This window comes from Rissa tridactyla, chromosome 4, assembly GCF_028500815.1.
Source record: "Rissa tridactyla isolate bRisTri1 chromosome 4, bRisTri1.patW.cur.20221130, whole genome shotgun sequence".
Lineage (NCBI taxonomy): Eukaryota > Metazoa > Chordata > Aves > Charadriiformes > Laridae > Rissa > Rissa tridactyla.
In genome coordinates, this window is record NC_071469.1 from 1,810,574 (window position 1) to 1,833,982 (window position 23,409).

The following is a 23,409-nucleotide window of genomic DNA, read 5'->3' on the forward strand; positions in this document are numbered from 1 at the left end:
TCATGAACGTTGTAAATTTATAGCCAAACAGAATGGAGATGTGGGTGATGTGGTCATTTTTTGATTAAATTTCTCAGATAGATAACCTTTTTGGGGTCTTCTGGACTTTGACTTAGAAGCTTCCCTGGCTGATCCTCAGCTGGTTCAGGATACGGATAGTTTCACTCAGTTCTCCAGATGTCGTTAATTATATTTAGTAGTTAATTTAACCTAATGGAGACACAGGTAGAGAACTACAAGCATGCATTACTCCTCATTTGAAATTTTGCCCTCTACCATTTATTCAGTCCTACGTATCCGGCCAAATTAAACCAGAAAAACACAGCAAAAATTTCCGCAATTGCCTGGACTCAAATTACGGACTGTGTTGTGTGTTGCTCCCCCTTTTGCTTAGCAAATCAGGATAAACAGGGGGCGAATTCTACTGTTCCACTAAATGAAATCCCATTTCAAGACAGCGTTGTGAAGTCATTAAGGGCCATAATTAATAACTAGCCTTGGGACGCCAACACTTTTAGCAAGAAAAAGAGAGACGACAGCAAATAACCGGCATGCTACCCAGGAAATAGTTTTTCTTTTTCATATTCAAACCTTGTTGAATGATTAACAGCACCGTACACCTCATTTAATTTTAGCCGGCTAAAAATTTAAGTTAAATATGATATTTGGGTGAGCTCTACTGTGAGTGAAGGCACTTTGAAAGCACTTTAAGATGTGATGAAACCCCCAAGGGCAGATATTATCAAGGAACCCCCATCCGCCACCCTGCAGAGAGAGCTGCCGGGTGGTACACAGACGTTGCACACACGAAAAAAAAAGCCAAAATACTCCAATTTGGGTAGTACCTCAGCCCGTACAGACTGTCAGGGCCGCGGTGAACTTTGGAGGGCTGGCTTAGCCGTGGTGCTCTCCCAGTGACACGCAGTAACTTGGGTTGGAGGGAGAAGCGGCTCAGTTGGATTAAATCAAGTCAGGATCAAAGTGGTTTGCTGATTTATTAACGACACGCAACCAACAGCCACCCGGCGTCAACCAGCCGAATCCTTCTTTGTTCCCAAAGCTTCCTGATAACTCCCTGGTTATTATTTAATCCAGCCAACGGTCGGCTGGCACCGTCAGCCTGGGGCAAACACCCTCCCGGGCTGTTTGCGCTCCCCATTCCTTCCATATCGGCAGGGACCACGGGAGGTCTCCGGCACAGCCACCCATACCCACCAGGGACAACTCAGACCCCCCGTTGTCCTGCTGAGCCTTGGGAATAACCCAGGGCAGAGGTTCCACACCCTCCCTGGCCCCTATTTCAGTGTTTGGCCGCCCTCACAGGGGATTTTTTTTCCTCCCTTTTGTTTCTAACTGGAATTTCCCACGTTGCAAATTCACGATAGAAAGTCTCGGATTTCCCGTCCTCTGCAATATCAAGCACGTGGAGCTGGTGGCATCAAGTCAAAAAGAAATCATTCCTTCCCGTGTCCTTTCTTTGTCCGTGAAATGAGTTACAAATCTGCACTCAGCCATCGTTAGTTCATGTTACATGCAACCCCCCCCCCCCTTTTTCGTGATGGTGAGAGCCTGGACACAGCGACAGCGAGCAAGGTTCTCCCCTCTTCATCATCTCACATGTCTCCAGGTGTGTTCATCAGGACCTACTCCTGCCTTGGGACCTCTGTGTACAATTTCTCATGTTCTCCCATGCTTCTGCTCCTCTGCAACTGTCACCCTCAGCATGCTGTTTGGTTTAGGTGCAGGGAAAATTGCCACCTTTTTTATTTAAATAGAAGACTCAAGGTTATTTTTAATGTTTTCCTCAGAGTCCCAGGACATCTGGTCTTGCTGCAGTGATCTACAGCCGTTATTTGTATGTAACATACAACAATGTTCAATGACTTTGTGTCCAGATGGTCTTGCCTCCACCATCACCTGGTGTTTCATAGAATCATAGAACGGTTTGGGTGGGAAGGGACCTTGAAGCCCACCCAGTGCCACCCCCTGCCCTGGGCAGGGACACCTCCCACCAGACCAGGTTGCTCCAAGCCCCATCCAACCTGGCCTTGAACCCCTCCAGGGATGGGGCAGCCACAGCTTCTCTGGGCAACCTGGGCCAGGGGCTCACCACCCTCACAGCAAACAATTTCTTCCCAATATGTCATCTCAATCTCCCCTCTTTCAGTGGGAAACCCTTCTCCCTCGTCCCACGGCTCCCCTCCCTGATCCAGCGTCCCTCCCCAGCTTTCCTGGAGCCCCTTGAGGGCCTGGAAGGGGCTGGAAGGTCTCCCCGGAGCCTTCTCTTCTCCAGGCTGAACCCCCCCAGCTCTCTCAGCCTGTCCTCCCAGCAGAGGGGCTCCAGCCCTCCCAGCATCTCCGGGGCCTCCTCTGGCCCCGCTCCAACACCTCCATGTCCTTCTGCTGTTGGTGGCTTAATGGGGACACGAGCTCTTAGTGTTCTCAAAAACACAACTCTGCAGCTGCAGCACTGTTGCTCTGCTGGCTGTGGCTTCCCGCTCTCAAAAACGAAAGCGTTTTCCTCGTTGCGCAAGCCAGGCTGCCGTGTTTGAGGAGGGCAGGGGTTTGCTGTGTCTAACGGCCCTCACTGACTCCTGCGGGGTCAGCATCTGACCATAAAAGCAGTGGGAAACACCCCGCGTGGCTCCAGGAGGAGAGTCACGGAGAGGAGAAGGAGCCCCCAGCGTGGTGCACCCAGAACTGCTCCCGCTGTTTTCCACCACCGAGGCAATTTTATTCACCCTGCCCCGTCTAGAGGTTCAAAGCCCAGGAGGTTCATTGCCCTTCCAAAGCCATCACTGCGCAGAGCTCCTCCCATAGCCCTCCACACCGCTGCTGCTGCTGCAAAATTTCCCTAATTTATTTAAACAAGAGGAATCGGAAGCCACAAGATCAATAGTCAGAGGAAATGCTCTTTTATTTACTTATTTATTTTTAACACCCATTCTACCCATGATTAATAAAGGGTGGACACCAAGCTTATGAGCGGGCCAACCACCAGCAGATGAAGCTGCTGAGATGCCGAGCGTGGTCCACACGCCCTAAACTCATCTAGGTGCCCATGGGCGCTCCTGTGCAGGCAAGAGAGAAAACAAGGGAGAAAGCACAATTAAATATTCAGAATTAATCTGCCTGTATTCTGTTGCTAAATCAAAAATTTAAGACTGGCTTTTTTATTTTCTTCTTTTCAGAAAAAAAAAAAAAAGACTGGCTGTTTCACCATAAACCACGGGTGAACGCTGCTGCCGAGAGTATCGGGAAGTGAGATGTTTTGGTGCTCGTGAAAGCGAAAGAAACCGACAGTGTGGCTTGTGCTTTGTAGAAACGAGCTGTTGGTTGCAGATAGTGTCATGCTAAATCGCTTTAATGCCTTCAAAAGGGTTCAGGAGATCCAACCGCAGTTGTTGACATCCGCCTCGGGAAGGGGGAAGGAGGTGGGGGCTGTGTCCCATTGCCAACATCTCACACGTTGGATGGCCACCTCCTCGTCCTCATTAATCATAGGATTGCCTGGGTTGGAAGGGACCTTTCAGATCATCGAGTCCAACCATCAACCCAACACTGACAAAACCATCACTAACTTCCTTCTTCGCCTTGGATGGTGTTCGTGTAACTGAGCATGGACACCTCAAACACACACGTTACATCTAACAACATCCAAACCAGCCCTTCTCAGTGCTGCTGCTAGTCTGTATCATGCAAAACATCACCCGGTCCCATCAGAAATATCCACATTTTATCACACACAGAAGCCTCCCTGTCTCTGGGCTGACTCTCTCAGATGCCCTTGCTGGCACTGCAGGTGTCTGAAGCCAGCTGAGGTTAGTCCTGCCCCATGGGTCTCTCTGTCCTTGCGCAACCTGACCTCCCCCTTCTCGCCTCCCCCTTTCTCAAGACATGCGGAACGTGCAAATTTCTCTTGCTTGGGTTCAAAATCTCTTTCCGAATCCATGAATGGTGGTGGCAAAGGCAGACACAGAGAGAAACTCACCGGTGTCTGGATGGGGTCTCCTTGCGTCTTCCACCAGGACCTCAGAAGGGTTTTTTGCTCCAAGGTGGTAACTTGTGTCTTGTATCGTAAATATTATAATGGCTTATTTTAAAGAGAGATACCTTTTTAAATGGGGCAAGGCCAAACTGTGACTTTCTCTTTCGTTTCTATGCTAAGGGAAACTGAAGGGAGCTCGGTTTCCAGCTAGCCTGGATGGCAAAGGGTTGTGCTTCTGGTTCCTGGTTCTTCCCGAACATCTGGATTTCACACGATGGAGGGGAGTCACCACCCCAGGGCAAGATCTACACATCCGAAGTCCAAGTATTCAATTCCTTTTTAAAATGAAGGGAAAAAAATAATAGGATTTCTCTGTTTCTGTGCCCTTTTTTACCCACCAGCTAGAGGAGACCTCGTGAATGGGATTCATTTCACCCTCTTTTAGATTCAGCTCGTATTAAGACCCAAATCTGAGTGTCTGTCATTACCCGTTTGGGAACTGAGGTCTTGTTACAGCTAACACGACTCTGGCCAATGCAATCAGAAGAGTTTATTGAACTCTTCAGCTGACAAAATGTAGGTGTCTGCCTTGTGGTGAGCCCCACCAGACCCCGCTGATGGACTTGACCAAATCTTCCTTGGTCATAAAGGGAGCCCACCTACCCAGTCCAGGAGTAGAGGCAACATAGTGTTTATTTAAAGTTAAGGAGATAAGTCCTTCCCCTAAAGACATTTGAGGTGATTCCCAGCCCTAACCACCAAGGATCTAAACAAGGGGAGGTGGCTCCTGCCCCTTCGATAGCAGTGTTTACTCAGCGCTCTGTTTAAAATGGATTTAACTGGAATTCAGGCAGCTCCGCCTAAAAACGCAAGCCCAGCTGTCTCCAGCTAAACTCCAAGATGCAGCCAGAGGACAGTTTCAGACACAAGACCTCAAACTCAGAATAACTACAGCGTTAAACCACTGTTTTGATTGCCTTATTTCTGCTTTCTTAAGTAAAACAAATTCCAGTTGGAAACTCATTTGCATCTCAAGCCCTGGAGCGTTGGATGTGACACAAAGACAAGCTAAAACACCTTTCCGAGCATCCAGCTGTAGCCTCTCCTGCTTAATCAGAAGAGAGGAGCTCCAGAGCAATTAGCAGATAATCATTGCCACTGCGAAACGAGATGAAGAGACCCGCCACATCATTGCTCGTTCATCATGACCCACCAGGAAAAGGGGGTCCCACACACGCATCCAAACTGGGGGTATTTTAATTTTGAAGCACATGATGCAAAACGGCATTTCAAAGGCAGCTTTTTTTGACCCAAATGGGCAAATGGGAATAACGTAAACTTCAAAAAGGGAAAATTCTGAATCCTGCCCATGGGGAAGGATTGCCCCAGGCACCAGGACAAGCTAGAGAGCAGCTTGACAGAGATGGACATGGAGGTTGTGGTGGCCACCAAGTTGAAGATGAGCCATCAATATGTCCTCGCTGCGGAGATGCCCAAGAGCACCCCAGGAATAGCGTTGGCAGCGGGTCAAGGGACTCTCTGAAATGACCGTCTGACCTCCAGCCTGAGGAATGGAGAAGTAAAAGCTGCTTGGAGAGGGGTGATGGGAGAACAGGAATCACCCTGAAGAAACGGTCACCTCGATCGTGCTCGGAAACAGGCAGTGAGACTGATAGAAAGAGGGAAGTGAGAAGGAAAGAAATAGTGATCCTCATTTCTTGAACAGGCAATGCACGTATTTTAAGGTCATCTCTAGTGGACGACATACGAAGCAGTCACTATTTTTTTAAAAAAAAGGTCAATAAGAACAGAGGAAGAAAAATATAGCAGGTAAAATTATAGTGGTGCTGAACACCAAGGGGTGTGACCAGCCGATGGGCAGCAGGGGGAAAAAAAAAGAAGAGAAAGAAGAGAGGTGAAGAGGTGAGAAGAGAAGGAAAAAGAGAAGAAAAGAGAAAAGAAAAGAGTAAGGAAAAAACAAAAGAAAAAGAGAAGAAAAAAGAAGAAAAAAGAGAAGAAAAAAAGAAAAAGAAGGAAAAAGAGAAGAAAAAAGAAAAAGAAGGAAAAAGAGAAGAAAAAAAAGAAGGAAAAAAGGAAGAAAAATAAAAAAGAATAAAAAACCAATAAAAATTAAAAAAGAATAAAGAAGAATAAAAAAGAATAACATAATGATTAAAAAAGAATAACATAATGAATAAAAAAAGAATAAAAAAGACTTCAAAAGAATTTAAAAAAAGAATAAAAAAAACCAAAAAAAAGAATAAAAAAAATTTTTAAAAAAATTAAAAAATGCTGACTGAAATTTGTGCACCTAATTGCAAACATCTGGAAGAGAGCTACCCAAATCTGGGTTCACTGTCCCGACACGTGGATGGGTGAAGCATCCTGCCCTTGGAGACGGGCTCTCAGAGACCTCCATCCACAAAAATGCCACTGATGGGACCTGCCCCGAGACCCTGCCCCCTGCGAAGCAGCGGTGCTGGGGAAACTGTAATTCAAGCCTAAATGCAAAACAACAAATTATCTCAAAAAAAGAAAAATGACGACACAGTGGCAAATTGATATCCGCATTTTGATCCACTCTATGGAAATGTGTAGTACAAAAAGAAAATGAAGATAACTGATCATTGCAAACGTAAAGCAATGATTGCCTTAAACCATTTTGCCTCCCTCCCATGTTCCTGGAGAACTGAAAAAAATTTTAAATCTTTCAAATTCAAGCCTTCAGCAAAAATGCATTGCCTCGTGTTCCACTCCTCATTAGTGCATATGCAAATGGAATTGCTCGGGCTCTGCGGGCATCGTTTCTTGGGGCATCCTTGGGGATCCCATCCCTAAAACCTGGGAGAGAAACCTCCTTGTTTTCCACAGGCTCTCTGGGGAAGGCTCACTCTGGTTCCAAGGACCCTTCGGGCATTTGTCCTGTGGGCGTGGGGTAAAGCTTAAATCTTCCAGCCAGGTCGGAGGCTGCCGTAGGGAAACCTCCCTGGTGTCGGAAAAGGCCAGCGGAGCTCGTGTGTTAACTTCGACTCATGGACCACCGAGTGCCTTTCCGAGAACGACTCGAGAAGCCGTTAGCCAGAGGGAGGGTGAGATTTTTGAGAGGTTTTGAGACCATTTTCGACTGGGTGGGGAAGGGCTTCCTTAACCGGCGTGTCCACCCCCTGCCGAAGCAGGAACCCCACCATGGAGCAATCCTGAAGTTATTAAGGTCCCTCCTGAAGGAAAAAACCGCATACCCCATACTCCAGACTCAATATGTCTGAATCCTAACTCAAATGTTGGATAAAAATCCCTGATATTAGCTGACCCAAGAGGCGCAAGGAAGATAGCGTGCAAGTATAATCCAGATTATAAATTGGGCTTTTTTTCCTCTTGAAGCTACACATATATGAAATTGTGATCGGGTATGCTAGAGTCTCATTGTAATTGATACGGAGGCAGAAAATCACTCCAACATGGTCTGTTGTCTACTTAATGCAACACTAATTAACATGGCAAATTAAGGCATGATATTATTGCATTTACTTACCCCTAAATAAAAACACCTCCCCCAAAAAGGGACAGAAATCCTCCCAAACGTGCTCATATATTGGCAAGAATTTGGATGTCCATGAGAAGACATCATTTTGCGAGAAGAATTCTTTCCGTAACGGGCCAGCCAGAGCTTTAAGATTTGAGCTTTAAGATATTTTTTTTTTCTGTATTATGATCTGTTGGTTATTATTTCATGAATATATTATTTTTTCAATGTATTCTTTTGGATCTTCAGCCTGCCCACTGAGGATAGCTATCGTATTTTTTTCTCTGAATAGGTGGGTGTATTTATCCAGGGAACACCAAATCTTGCATTAGCCTCAGGCTCTCTCAAGCTGGGATACATTATTTCACCTCTTCCCTGTGTTTCTGTGTCTCCTCTGTGCTGGCCCAGGAGAATGGCTGGGGGAAACCACTCGAGCGTGACCGAGTTTGTCCTCTTGGGCTTCACTGACCTGCAGGAGCTGCTCTTCGGGATTTTTCTGCTTATGTACATCACCGTGCTGGTGGGGAACCTGGGGATGATCGTTCTCATCAGGACCAGCTCTCAGCTTCAGGTGCCCATGTACTTCTTCCTCAGCCACCTCTCTTTCCTGGACGTCTGCTGTTCTTCATCCACCGTGCCGAAGCTCTTGTCAGGTCTCCTTGCAGAGAGAAGTGTCATTTCTTTCACGGCACCACGGAAGCCGTCCTTCTGGCCGTCATGGCCTACGATCGCTACGTGGCCATCCATGAGCCTCTGCACTACTTGGTTGCCATGCCCCGTGGGGTCTGTGTCCAGCTGGTGGTGGGCTCCTACGCTGCCGGGAGCCTGAATGCCCTTGTGCACACCGTTGGTCTCCTCCGACTCTCTTTCTGTGGCCCAAACCTCATTAATCATTTCTACTGTGAAATGCCACCACTCCTGCTGCTCTCGTGCTCCGACACCAGGCTCAACAAGGTGGTGATGGTCATCTGTGTTGGCTTCATCATCACAATCTCAGTCTTGGCCATCGTTGTCTCCTACACCTGCATCCTGCTCACCATCTGGAGCATCCGCTCTGCGGAGGGCAGGCACAAAGCCTTCTCCACCTGCACCTCCCACCTCATGGCCGTTGCCCTCTTCTACGGCTCTGCAGCTTTCTTGTATTTCCATCCCTTTTCCAGGTACACAGATGATCAAGGGAAAACAGCCTCCATCTTCTACACCATGGTGACCCCCATGCTCAACCCTTTCATCTACAGCCTGAGGAACAAGGAGGTGAGGAGCACCCTCAGAAGAGCTATGAACAAAGTCTTCTGTGGGTATTCCCACAGGTCCCGCTCTAACCAAACCAAAGCAGGTATCACCTGCCACGGTGGAGTCAGCAGAAGAAATAAGGCTGACACCTGAGAGAAGATGGGCACCGTACACATCTGCACATCTGGTGAGATGGACATGCTCTACCTCGTGCTGAACACCACGGAGTTTGAATTAAATATTAATTCCATGCTTGAAAAATAGATTACCTGTAATTACAATGTCTGAAAGAAGGACAGAATGCAGAAAAGACAGACAATCCTAAAAAACCACATTGTCAGGGAAACTTTTGGAGTAAATAAATTTATAAACAGCTCTTGAACATGCACGGTTGATACTTTTCCCCAAAGAGGATTTAATGCAGTGCTGCAACAATACCAAATTCTGCGGCCTGAAAGAGGTGGCTCAGAGCAGAAGGGGCCAAGCGAAATACAGACTGTGCGCTGGCGAGGGACAATGTCTTTCATAACTTTGTTTTCAGTTTTTCCAAGTAGTTGCCAAAGGGTTTGCTTCAGTACAATAAACCTGATCTATTATTTTCTCCCATTTGTCCAAGTCTAGTCTTTATGGGGAACAGCATATCGCCACGCTTCCTATCTATTGCTTTCCTGGATGGGTCTCCTCCACGGACACCCACCAGCCTGGAGCCACCATGATGACATGCTTCTTTGCCTAGGAGCAAGGGGGAGTTTTATCCCCTGTGACAAGCATTCCCTCAACTTGGCCAAGAACAGTCTTTCAAGACACTGTCTGAGCAGTCTTGGCTTTTCCCAAGCATTGACAACACGAGAAGCCTCCGTGCTTCTGGCCGTATGTTGTATCCAAACGTGCCCAACTTCTTTGGTGCCTCCAAGACTCCCAGCGTTGACCAAACTCCCCCCACCATCTCCTCTCCTACTTATGTTTCTCCGTCCAGGCAAAGTTTATTTTCCATCCCAGCTGCAGCTTATTAATTATTTCTGGTTTCAGGGGTTGAGTCATCTCGGTCCAGGAGTCATCCCGTCTAATTGTAGGCTTTCACAGCTGACTTAGTCACCGCAGGTTCCCCTTCTGGAGACAACTACGCATTTGGGGGCTTTGATTCATCTATTTTAAACAGCTACATCAGGGCGAGAGGAATTTTTCTGGAAAAAATGCGTGGTTTTCTCCGCGTGATTCTTGGCTGAAAAAGGTGATGGGCTGACACAGCTACACGGCAAATGTGCCTTTCGCTCAGAGCAGTCACACTCAGGGTGTATTCTGAAGACTTAATTTAAACAAAAATTAACTAAATTTACAAAACTAAATAATAAATTAATTAGATTAAGCGTATTCTATTCTATAAGGGGGAAGCTTCAGCTCACCATGCTGATGTTTCAGAGTCCTTCAAAAAACCCCACTCAGAAGTGAGAAGGTGAAACCAGCTTTTAATCAATAATTTATAATTCAGCTCATCGTGGATGCTCAGCATCCAGAAAATGCTTTCTGGAAAGAGCAGGAAAGCAAAGTGGATGAAGACAGCGTCAGAGCTACACTTTCGCTTTGACATAAAGGTCAGTGATACCAGGAATTAACTTCCCAAACGCAGGTTTATATTTTCCATGGATGGATAGGAAATAATTCCCCAGATCTGGTGGCAGGTACTGGTGCTGATTTGTTCTTTTAAGACCAATAAAAGAAAAACTTTTCCCGATAAACCCAGCTGCGACTCTCCCATACACCTGGATCCAACTCTCTGGGTTTTAAACAGGATATCCCCGACAACGTTAAAACAAATTGCAGGAGAAGAGTTCCAGAATAGCTTTCCCTCCCTCCCCAATAGCATTTGCGACACTGCTCCAAATCCTGAGCTATCTCCCAACCCTTGGATCTCAATTTCTTACAGTAGTTCTTTTTAATTCTCTGTCATTCCAAGAGATAAATTATATATTCCGAGAGATAAATTTATATATAAATATATAAAATTCTTTGCCTATATATAAAGAAGTGGAAAAAAAAATACTCAAGCTTACATTTAACTTGTTGAACCTATTTGTGTTTGTTTATCACCACATGTCTCCTCCTTAAGGAGCTGTTTCCAAAGTCTTCAGCTCCCAAGAGGAATTTCCTGCGTGACACAGCTGGGAGGGCAGCGGCAAAACTCTTGGTCTTTGAGTGAAAGCGTCCTATAAACACTGGCTTTTCTTGGTCCAGTATCGACGCCCTTCATGACTGGCAAAGCATTGTTGCTTTTAACACCATTACTGGGAGAAATCAGGGCTTGTTTCTCAGACAAAACTTTGGTCTAGGAGGTAACAAGTCTCTGACAAACCAAAAAGGGCCCTGAGATGTGAGTGAATAGGTGAGTTTCGGCCTAAATAACGCTTCAAAAAGTTGCAAGGAGAGGACTTTAGGTGGGAGCCTGTTTCCACATGAAATAGTCACCCGAGGTCAGGATATCTCATGCGGAACACAAGCATTTATAAGTTGCTTTTTCATATTTAAGGCAGCCACTAACTAAGGCCATGAGTCAAGCCAACCGAGATACATAGGCAGAGTTTAGCAGCCCCTCAATCTCAGCTGATTCTTCTAATCAAGAATACAGGGATTTGTGATTATTACCCAGTGGCTGGAGAGGGCAGCAGCTTGGACAAGGTGTTGAAGTGGCTTTACAAAGCAGCGGTGGTCTGAGGCATGTTATCATGCTGGTGAAAAAACCCCTTGCCCTCCTCGAGTTCTGGTTTGTCTTGGAGCTTTTACACGAAGCCAATGGGAGGACTGGTCTACCACGTGTGATGCCATGAAGAGCACGGCCGAGAAGCGCTACCTGGGTTATTTGGCAAACTTCAAATTGGTTTTAGAGGGGTGTGAAAGCTTCTGCAACTGACTTAATGCCGGAATGGCATATAAAAATTAATTTTAATGAATCCGTATTTGAGGGAGCCTCATGTATAAGTGAAGGTAGGGCACGTGTGTTGAACCTTCCTCATGCAGAAGGGTCCTTTCCTATGGTGTAATTTGGTATCTTGTTTAACAGTTCAAAAAACCCTCAGTGAGCAATTTCTGTGATTATTCCTAACTTCTGTTTTAAGACATGAGCTTAATTTTCTCTCTTTTTTTCCTTAAAAAACTGCATTATCAGCAACTTACACCCCCTAGTTCCTAACGGCACTGTAACATTGTTGGTGTTTCCACCGGTACCGACCTTTATAAAGTCTTTCCATTGTCTTTCTCCACTTAGTGGCATCACAAGAAGGATGTGGATATTACTATAATTAAAGGGGGGTTAATACTTGCACTAAATCGCCTGCTTCAAACTTAATTTCAGAGTATCATAGAAAGGAAGGGAAGGAATTAGAGTTTTATTTTAATTTGTTCTGTAACTCTTAAAGGAAATTATCTAAAAAAAGTGTCTCTCTCTTTCTTTCTCTCACCAGCGCTTTTTCTCTTTCTATTTTCTAGGACAAGTTTTTTTTTTATCCTTTTAAGTGCAAACTTTGATTTCTAATGTTTGAATAAATCACTGCGGTTATCTCTTTGGAACTCAGGAGCAGCAAACTTCTTTACTTCTTCAGGAAGTAGAATAAGCCTTGCTATTTGCACGTTGACTTTATCAAACCAATAAAACCATTAGAAATAAATTCCATTGCGCACTTTGCTTGATCTTTAACCTTTGTTTGTGGGGAAAACAGGAATATGCTGACCCCATGTTTCTCCACATCTCTGCTTTCCTACAGCAACTGTGCTATGATGGTGGCCAAAGGAAACCGCACCCCCAGTGCTGAATTGGTTCTTTTGGGCTTCTCAGAGCAGGGGGATGTCCAGGCTGCCCTCTTTGTGGTCTTCTTGGTGATCTACGTGGTCATTCTGCTAGGGAACCTGGGGATGCTGGTGCTAATCAGGCTGGATGCCCAGCTTCACACCCCCATGTACTTCTTCCTGAGAAGCCTGTCCTTCCTAGACATCTGCTATTCCTCCTCAATCACCCCCAGACTGCTCGCAGATGTCCTAGCAGAGAGGAAGGTCATTTCTTACTCTGCCTGCCTCGCACAGTTTTATTTCTATGTGGTCTTTGCCACCACCGAGTGCCACCTCCTGGCTGTGATGGCCTATGACCGCTACGTGGCCATCTGCAGCCCCCCGCTCTATCCCATCTCCATGTCCAGCAGAGTTTGTGCGCTGCTGGCGGCTGGCTCGTTCCTTGCTGGGATTGTGAATGCCACTATCCACACGGGGTTTGCACTTCAGCTGTCCTTCTGTGGTCCCAACACCATCAACCACTTCTATTGCGAGGGGCCCTGCTTTACGCCATCTCTTGCATGGACCCCACCATCAATGAGATGATGATGTTCGTTGTGGTTGGCTTCAACCTGTTTGTGACCAACCTGACCATCCTCATCTCCTACACCTACATCCTGGCCACCATCCTGAGGATGCGCTAGGCCGCTGGCAAACACAAAGCCTTCTCCACATGTGCATCCCACCTGACTGCTGTGACCCTCTTCTATGGATCTGCTGCCTCCATGTACTCCTGTCCCAGCTCCAGGCACTCCCAAGACCTCGACAAAGTGGTCTCTGTGTTTTACACGGTGCTGACCCCCATGCTGAACACCCTCATCTACAGCCTGAGGAACAAGGAGGTGAAGGATGTGCTGGGGAGAGTGATGGAGAGGAAACGTAGAATCATAGAATGTGTTGGGTTGGAAGGGACCTTTAAAGGTTATCTAGTCCAACCCCCCCTGTGGTAAGCAGGAACATCTTCAACTAGATCAGGTTGCTCAGAGCCCCATCAAGCCTGGCCTTGTATGTTCATCTGAAAAATAGCTTTCCCTAGTGCTTCAGAGGAATCAAGAGGTCTTCTCAGAAACTTTTCTACATTCCATCTCTGTACTGTTAGGGTATAAAAGCAGCAGTGCTCTCCTGTGAGCTACTGGGCACGAACATATTGTGAAACCTCTGCCTTGCTCCTAAATGCTGGGTCATTAACTCCTCTTGGTTTAGGCCAGCCACTGACCTGCCTCGGGCATGCGTTAGTGGCTTTTATTGGTGTTTACAGCCTGATATTATTTTAATTTCAAGAATTCAAGACCTCTTGACCCTTTGTAGTTTGAGAATCCATTACTTTTGTTGTCTAAAGCAACGACAACGAATAACACCTATTGCTTTCAGAGTGACAATGATGACCAGAGCTCTCTTCACATCAAATAATGGGCAGTTTCTGGTGAACACAAGAGCCAGGTAATTCGGTGTTCCCAGTACTAGCAAGAGACACTGGGCTTCCTAACAACAGTTCACTGCAACAAGGCTCATCAAGGCCTTTTCTGCAACTTACTTTAGCTCAGCTGCAGCTGTATTTTCAAATTTATTTGAGAAACTTTTGCAGTGTCTGCAACTTGCTCAAGGACCAGAGAACTATCATGTGGCACCTTCTGCGAGTAATGGGGAGGTCACCAACCAGTCAGGTACCTGCTACTTGTCCTGGCATCTTCGGCTTATTTTGGTTATATTATTATGAACTGTTTTTGCTTAGTTTTGAGCAATTTTGTGATTTCCCCTCTAAAATAAAACATGAGACACAGTGAAATGACTAATAAACTTTCGCAATTATAGCATAGACCAATAGGGGAGAAAAGAGCACTGAGCAGGAACAGTTACGGGGTAGAAACACATAGAAATGAGGCCAAGCAGAGCCAAGACTGACATGGAAGAAGCTCCCACCAGGCACACCACCGTACCTCCTCAGCAAGGAGCTCAGGGGGCTGCTGGGTCACTGCACCATCCCACCAAGGAAGAAGGACCTCAGCCTGTGGGTGGGAATTTAACCTCGGGGATGAGGGACAGGTACTTTAATCAGAGAAACCTGGAGGAGCATTGCTCTCCATCCACCCATCCCCACACAACTGTCCTTAATACAGTGACATGCCAATACACCGACCCTCCAACTCATCGGCTTCGGGGCCTGGACTAGCTCTGCCAAGCAAGGCAGCTGTAGAAGTTCACTTTGTTGTTAACAAGGAAGAAAGTTTCTTTCTTGTTAGCCCCTGCTAATTAGTCTCTCATGGCTTGTTAAGAAGAATGATGCAAGTTGACTACGAGCCCGCTGAGGAGCTTTTGTGGTGATTAAGAAACTTTCTTGGTAAACCCCAGAAGGTCTTGTTAAGCTGATGACTCCTGGAAGGGTGGTTGATCCCCCAGGACCACTTCTTGTTCTCGGAAGGGGAACAGCATCACTTGTGATGGAAATAGCCGTAACCACCTGCATGGCGAGAGCCCGGAGCTCAGGCCTGCTGGAGGGCCTGCTGGAGGGCTTTCTGTGCCAGTCCAAGCTCGGCCATACAAGACAAAGAAAGAGACATCTTTGTCTTCATGACCAATGCAGATAATGGGGTTCCCATGGTTCTTGCTAAGGGGGTGATTTGTCCCTGCCTGCTCCTGACCCCATAGCAGAGGGAGCCGGGGAAACTCGTTGCATTTCTCCTCACCTTTGGACCTCCTCAAGGACACCTCACACCTTGCATTTCTTGTCATTAATTGCCTTGGGATAGATTTTCTTTGGTCTTTTTTAAATCTTGAACTGTGAAGCAAGTTGAAGTACACTGGGTACATCCTCCATGTCTGACTGGTTTTCATAAATGGGATTGTCCTGCCATTACGGATTTGGGACTGGAGAACAGGCATGGGAACGGGCTCACTGGGCTCACAACATCTGAAAATTCATTGTCTAATTGTGAGATGGTCAGCCAGGTCCCCTCTAAAACATGTGGGAATAAAAGGAAATTTTACCACATCCTATGGCATATGTGTTTCAGGAAAGTTTTCTCTGGATTAAATTTATTTCTGGTCCGGGGATCTGAACACCTACTGGAGGTGAAACTGCATGAGGTGCCCCCCTCAAGCCCCTTTTCAGTTTGTTTTCATCCAAAAGGAGCCCAGCTCATACAGCCTTGACCCCAGCCTGTGACGCGAACGACGACACAGCGAGGGGAGAAAGCTGGGAGACCTTCAAACTTAACTTCTTTAAACTGAACTCTTTGGCTGAACAAAAACTAGAAAATTGGAAACACACCTTCATTGATCACAAGTGGAGACAAGGAACTCTAACTTAATGACTCAATTTTTATTTATCTAAATTTGAAGGAATCTACTTTGGTCCACTTAATCCCGCCTCCCAACAGTCTTAATAATAATAATAATAAAAAAGAACTTTATTGTTTGGTTGGTTTGATTTTTTTTTTCCTTTTAGTTGGACTAAAACTTTATAAAGGAAAAAATGTATTTTAATAACTAGGAAACTGCTTCACCCTTTTTCCATGTTTTCTTACAAGTGGTGCTGGAAAGTTTGTGCTTAAGTTGCAGGAAAGGAGCAAGGTGGAGTGAAATTCCCCAGGCCAGGTCTGGGTTCGGTTGCCCTCACGTAGAAATCTGGTGCCATTTTCTCTGTTCTGAGGTGCCAAGGACATTGGCATGCTCCAGGCAGCCTTCAGAAGAGTTGGGCCATTCTGGAGCAACATCTGAAGGCTTAGAAGAAGACCTGTGGGCATCTCCGTGGTGTTAATAGTCTACGTTCAGGCAACAGAACTCAACCCCAGATTTTTAGCATTGGTTCTTCTGATCTGACCCTCCCTGTCCACACTGGTGTGAAGGTTTCACTGTGAAATTAGTCCAGGACCATGAAAAGTAGGTTGATGTGGTGCAATCCACGAGGAAATAACTGGGACAGCTCAGGAGCAGAAGCATGATATATTAATGAGACATGGCACTCCACCTGAGCTGCTGGTTGGGCGTCAGTAAGGAATATTTAATCCAGATAAAGCAGAGGGTGAAGAAGATGATGTCGTAGTACTAGGCTACAGGCCAGCCACTGCTAAGATCCCATTTTATAGTACAGATATAAATTATATTACAGGGGGAGGTGGGAAGGAGAGGAGTGACATCTCATGTCCATCAGGAAGCACTTCAGGCTCAGAAGAGCTTATGCTCCTGGTTCGCTTCCTCCTGCACCTATTGTAAATAGCAGCAAATGAGAACACAAACAAGAAAAGATAGGTGCACTTCTTGCTACATGCATCTTTGGGGACACAATCCCTGGTTTTCTTCTGCTAAGATGCTGTCTGTCTCTTCACCAGTCTCTTCAGTGCCTCCTTCACCTCCTGGTTCCTCAGGCTGTATATGAAGGGGTTCGGCATGGGGATCATCACCATGTAAAACACAGAGACCACCTTGTCCCTCCCCAGGACATAGGAGGAGCTGGGCCGGGCGTAAATGAAGAGGATGGAGCCGTAGTAGAGGGTGATGGTAGAGAGGTGGGCGGCACAGGTGGAGAAGGTTTTGCGCGGCCCCCCGGCCGAGCGCATCTTCAGGACAGCAGCCAGGATGGCGGCATAGGACGCGAGGATGAGTGCGGAGGGGAGGATGATGTTGGAGGTCAGGATGAAATACAGGAGCATCTGGTAGCTGTCTGTCACATCGCAGGAGAGCTTCACCAGCGGGGGCAGGTCGCAGAAGAAGTCATCAATGACATTGGCGTTGCAAAAACTGAGGGCAAATGTGCAGCTGGTAATGACAGTGGAGTTGACAAAGGCGGTGAGGTAGGAGGCAGCCACCAGCCCCATGCACAGCTTCTTGGACTTGGCAGCAGCATAGAGCAGTGGGCTGGAGATGGCCACGTACCAGTCGTAGGCCATCACTGCCAGCATGTAGCACTCGGTGTAGGCCAAGCCACCGGAGACGAAGAACTGAGCAGCGCAACCAGTGAAGGAGATGCTCTTGTCCTCGGAGACACAGTTCAGCAGGATCTTGGGAGTGTAGATGGAGGAATACCAGAGATCCAGGGAGGACAAGTTCCCAATGAAAAAGTACATTGGGGTGTGGAGCCGTGAGCTACGGCGTATCGCCCACAAGGGTGGTGACGTAGGCTGAGGTGAACACCATGAACAAGGGAAGCTGCAGCTTTGGGTCAGTGGTGAACCCCAGGAGGATGAAGCTGGTGACAGAACTGTGGTTCCTCCCCTCCGTGGGCACAGGAATGGGACTGATCTGGAGGCATGGATCACGGCAGATATTTGATATTTGCAGTGCAGGGTCTGGGGACACCACCAAAGAGAAGGGCTTCCATGTTGCTGGTGTGGCTCTCAGTACCAAAATGCAGCTACACACACACACACGCGCGCGCGAAAGAAGAAAGCAGAGCAAATTTTGTATTGCGAAGGGCTGCGCTGTTATGGTTTTGGTTGTGCTATTTTATACCAAACAGCGGTTTGGTGTTTTCATCACTTTGAATCACTTCGAAGGCTTCATTTGCTGTGAACACGCGTACATACGCACATTGGGTGTGGTGCTATGCATACAGGTGTGCACGCAAGCAGTTCCTATGTATTGTGTATAACGCATTAAATTCTTAATAAAATATATATAGGAAACAGGATATGAAAATATGAGTACATACTTGTACGCATGTGTATGTGTATCTCTCTCTGTAAGTGTTTGCTGACTGTGCGTTCCCGGACCTTTGTGAATGGGAAGCCTCAATCTCAGCGTTGCACTAAATTTCCCATACATTGGGACTCCTTAATTTGAAGTATGCATGGAGGAAGTGGAGATACCCGTTGAGGACAAACACGTGTAGGTTTGCCATCTGGTACCAACCAATGCGGCTCCATTAGATTTGTTTTCAGGAGTCATACCAGTAAAAGCACCGTCTCGTTAAGTTTTCTGTTTTGCATGAGCAAACATTGAATGGTTGGATGAACGCCCTGAAACTCACCATTACAAATGTGCGTATCTGGAAAGATCTCTATTTTTAGGCATTACTAGACATTACATTACTAAAACCAGCAGTCATTCTGGGTGTGCATGTGTTTGCACACCTAAGCACGGGCACGCTTGCGCCTACAGAAGTTGGAATTCATCTCACCTGACATTTTCAGTCTAAAACCTACATATTTAAGCTCTTTCATAGCCAATCGAAGCGATAGACTCTTCCATAGGGAGACTAGAACATGACTTGTGTCCTGCTGCTTCCTTGCAACTTCCCCCGTGCTCCAACCAGGCTTGTGAAGACCTTCCAGGTGCCCCTGGTGCCGGCTGCTTCTCAGAGGTGCCGCGGTCGGCTTGATGATTTTCTCATCTGGCCTCCCATGTTGATTCTAATGTTTCTCATCAGGTAACACAAGGGGTGGGCAGGGAGATGAGGAGACAAAAAAAGGAAAAAAGAATCCCCTTGAAGATTCATCTTCTTGGCTATCGGTGACACCATATCCCTTATTGTCCCTTTTTGCTCATGGTCTTGTCCAGCAAGCCCAGATGGGATCACAAGTTTAGAGATCACAAGAACAAAGGCGTGACGACACTCTCCATGTGACATCCCCACACTGGCTCATCTCACAGGGCAGAGGAAGCAAGTTTGTCCTTGTCTGTCCCAGCAACGTCCACGGTGGGTGGCTGGGGATATTTATCTGGTGTCTTCTGCTTTTCCTTAAGGACCCAGTCCCTGACATGTGTAGTTCAGCTATTCAGTATGGCCTTTGCACCAAACCAAGTGTTTCTGCACAGTTGTGCATCCCACAGAGATAGAATCATAGAATGGTAAGAATTGGAAGGGACCTTAAAGTCCACCCAGTGCCACCCCCTGCCCTGGGCAGGGACACCTCCCACCAACCTAGGTTGCTCCAAGCCCCATCCAACCTGGCCTTGAACCCCTCCAGGGATGGGGCAGCCACAGCTTCTCTGGGCAACCTGGGCCAGGGGCTCACCACCCTCACAGCAAAGAATTTTTTCCCAATATCTCATCCAAATCTCCCCTCTTTCAGTGGAAAACCCTTCCCCCTCGTCCCATGGCTCCCCTCCCTGATCCAGAGTCCCTCCCCAGCTTTCCTGGAGCCCCTCGAGGGACTGGAAGGGGCTGGAAGGTCTCCCCGGAGCCTCCTCTTCTCCAGGCTGAACCCCCCCAGCTCTCTCAGCCTGTCCTCCCAGCAGAGGGGCTCCAGCCCTCCCAGCATCTCCGGGGCCTCCTCTGGCCCCGCTCCAACAGCTCCGTGTCCTTCTGCTGTTGGGGACTCCAAAGCTGGACACAGGACTCCAGGTGGGGTCTCACGAAAGCAGAGCAGAGGGGCAGAATCCCCTCCCTCAACCTGAGTTACCCCCTGCACCCTAGACAGAGAATTTTCCGAGCTTTCATGGCTCTCAAAGTCACCTGCTCATTATTTTCAGCCCACCTCAAGAATGTCCAAGTTATTTGCATTTAGTTAATTATATCTTCTTACCAGTCTGAATCCAGGAGGAAACAAGAGCTCTTCCTAGGAGTCTCCCAGAACATCCTTCACCCCCATGTTCCTCAGGCTGCGGATCAGGGGGCTCAGCATGGGATTCACCAGGGTGTAGACAATAGACACCACTTTGTCCTGCTCCAGGGACTCTGCAGTCACTGGGGAGAAGTGGGAACTTTTAGTAAGTATTGAGATAAGCTGTTTGGGATGTTTATTTTGCAGCAAGATGAAATGCTTCCTAGAGTTCCTGGCAACGGGGTGGAGAATGGTCAGATGAAGCAGTCCGCACCTGTAGATGACAACATTCATGCTCAGACTCAACAGCTGGTATGCTAAATAAAACCACCGGGGTAGCTACAAATGAGGTGGAAAAGAAAAAAGAAAAACAACACAAACACAACACAACAACCCCATAATTAGCTTTTCATTTCTCAAAAAAACGCTGTTTCCAATTTCGTTTTGGCATTTCCTTCAGGAGTCCTGTAGGCTGGGATGCGCGAGGAGAAATCCCACGCCAAACCAGGGGACTGGCCGTGGTGACGAGCACCGGCCCGTGCACCGCGTGCCAATGCCACTGAACAATTCATTTCACACCTTATCATTTTATTTTATTTTATTTTTCCCTTTGAGCAATTCAGTGCTCCTCAAGTCAGTGTTGAAATAATATAGATTTAGGTCGGAGGAAATTAAACTTCAAGCACAGTTTATGAGCATATTTGGAAGGAGCCACGCCCTGCCGTTAACCCATGAAGACCGGCTGGTTTCCAAACATGAAAGATATGCCCCAGCCAAGTGTCAAATCCACTTAATGAATTTTTCTGGGTGTCTTCTCTCATTTTCAGGACAAGTTTTTGGGAGCTGCAGTCTTAGGGAGAGAAGCCACACAGACCCTCGCTGCCTTTTTTTTTGGGGTAGGTTTTCTTTCTGCCTTCCTTTAAATTAAAGTTCATTAGAGGATTTTTGGCATCGTTGCCCACTTGAGCGCAGATTGTGTTTTTATATACTTCCTGAGTGACTAAGATTCAATGAAGAGAAAAAGGATGGCGAGTAAAAACAATAACACAGACACAATCTGGCAGACTTCATAACATTTCAAACTGATGACGCTTTCGAAACTACCTTCGCCATCTGCCAGAAAATGCCGCTCTTGTCCCCCTAAACACAAATTCTGCTGAAAATCTGGGCAGCTGGTGAGTAATACAGCATTTAGGTAAGCTGTGAATATGGGATCGGGTCGATCTTTGGTGAGTTCATTGACAGATAAAGGCAGAGTGACTTGAGAAGGGGAAATTATGAGCTGGTCGTGTTCAACTGGTCCTAAGTGCTGCCCGTATCCCAGAGGGATGCAATAGCTGGAGTGGCTGTCGACAGCCTGCTAAGGGTTTTGGCCCCAAATCTCATTAGGAAAAAATAATATTGAAGAAAAAAGTCTGCCGTGGAAGTTGATAGAGGACCTACTTGTGAGAAAAGTTACAGAATCATAGAATCATGGAATGGTTTGGGTGGGAAGGGACCTTGAAGACCATCCAGTCCCACCCCCTGCCCTGGGCAGGGACACCTCCCACTAGACCAGGTTGCTCCAAGCCCTTTTCATAACATTGTGAAAATAATTGGTGCTTTTCTTTATATATTCATATATTTTACTAGATGATGTCATCCCTCTTGGCCATGGGGCCATCGGCAGCAGCTGTGAAGTGACGGTGATGGTGAGAGACTGTCACCAGGCACCCTGGGTACACGCAGAGTTTGTCTGAGGGGGTTTAAAAGCTCTGAATTCTCACTGTCAAAAGAAATACACATATGGACAGACGATATCATTCCTGCTAGTAATGGCAGGGATGAGCGGTCTCTGAAACGCAGCCGTTGGAGGTTCTGAAAGTTGCAACCTTCTCAAACAAACCAATACAGAGAGACCAGCAGCTCTGGACACTAAATCTCTTGGAGAAAGCGGGTAGGAAAATGTTTCGTGAATCCAGACGTCGAGGCCAGAGTAGATCATACGTGTCACGGCACTTGGACCCATTGGATGGATCTCAGGGAAAAGAATTTTGTTTAGGTAAGACTGCAGTTCTGGTATTGATTTGAGTTTAGGTGATTGCCATTGCCTTGTTCTTCCCATTAACGCTCATAACAAAAAAAATAATAATAATAAAATATAATATCAAAAAACGTAGTGGTGGGGCAGTTGCTCTCTTATCAAAGCCGGAAAAGGCAAAGATCAACATTTGGGGTGGGTTCTGGAGCAAGACGGTGCTAACAATGAGAGATGATGACAGCAGAAATGGTTGCAAGAAGTATCTTTGCATTGACAAAATCCAGCTTAAGTGGCACTAGGAAAGATGCTTGAGAAAGAAAATAACCAGGCTTGACTGCCGAAAAATTTGGGATTTGCTTTTGATGAATCATGTAGACATTCACGTTTCATCCTCTCTCTCTTCTCAGCATGGAAGAGGGGGGAAGACATTTTCTTAAGTCCCAATATTCAAAGCAAATTTTTCCTGGGCTTCATTAATGAGCCTGGAGATGAAGAAATTTATATTCCGGGTGGATTTTGCTTGTTGTCAAGCTTCTGTTCTCCATGGACTGAAATGCCTCCAAGGTCACAGAAATCAGTATAAATACCACGTAAACACTAAACAGTAGGGAGGGGGTTTGTCTGCTGTCTGGAAGGTGCATCAGTGTCATCCTCAGTGCAGCTTTTAGGGAAAGAGTTCTAAAAAACACTCTCGGCATTTGTTTGAAGATGAATTACGGCCCCGGTCATATTGTCTGGAGGAGCAGCCAAACTCATCCCAGTCACTGAGGGAGCCACGTGGACCTGCGCTGAAGATCTGAGTTTTGTTGGAGAACTCATGTCCAAGGTGAGGGCATCTTCTGGCCAGTCCTCAGCCCTGACCCTGCTCTGAAGCAGTGGTGCATGAAGGGACATCGTGGGGCTAAAATAATCACCCCTTCCTTTTTGTCTGATGGACTTGGTGGTGGTGAGGTGGAGGAAAGAAAGGACCAGAGGTGTAAGTTACCTCATTTATAGCAAGGAGACTGAGAAGAGCAGAAGGAATCCTACACGGAAGGAGGATGCTTTAAAGTTTAGATGCCATGAAACGAGGAGACATATTCGGTCTTTTCATAGGTGCCACTGTAATGGCAACGGATGGCCCTGGTGGCCAAGGCAAGAGGGTGCCCAATACCTACAGCACAGGCTGGATTGTCTCCTCTCCCTGCCCTGCTCAGCTCCTCCTGTGCTTGCTTGTATGGCTTTGGCTCTACATCCAAGCTAGTTTCCCCGGTGCCACTGCAAATTTACCCTTTCCTATGGCGTTGTCAAGACTGTGTATCCTGAAAACTGTGTATTCATATCTGTTTTGAAAGAAAAATGCGCACTT

The 23,409-nt window shown here is 46.8% G+C and overlaps 1 protein-coding gene and 2 pseudogenes across 1 annotated transcript; 2 read left to right on the forward strand and 1 right to left on the reverse strand.

Annotated features, from left to right (window-relative positions):
* The first annotated feature begins 7,923 nt into the window (after window positions 1–7,923).
* Window positions 7,924–8,897, forward strand: LOC128909633 (olfactory receptor 1052-like; annotated as a pseudogene).
* Window positions 8,898–12,458: 3,561 nt separating this feature from the next.
* Window positions 12,459–13,970, forward strand: LOC128908131 (olfactory receptor 1020-like; annotated as a pseudogene).
* Window positions 13,971–16,861: 2,891 nt separating this feature from the next.
* LOC128908132 (olfactory receptor 1013-like) lies at window positions 16,862–20,335 on the reverse strand. Its single transcript, XM_054197723.1, is given in 3 exon segments — window positions 16,862–17,657; window positions 17,659–17,798; window positions 20,084–20,335. Coding segments are annotated over 3 exon segments (1,188 nt in total).
* Between the last annotated feature and the right edge of the window lie 3,074 nt (window positions 20,336–23,409).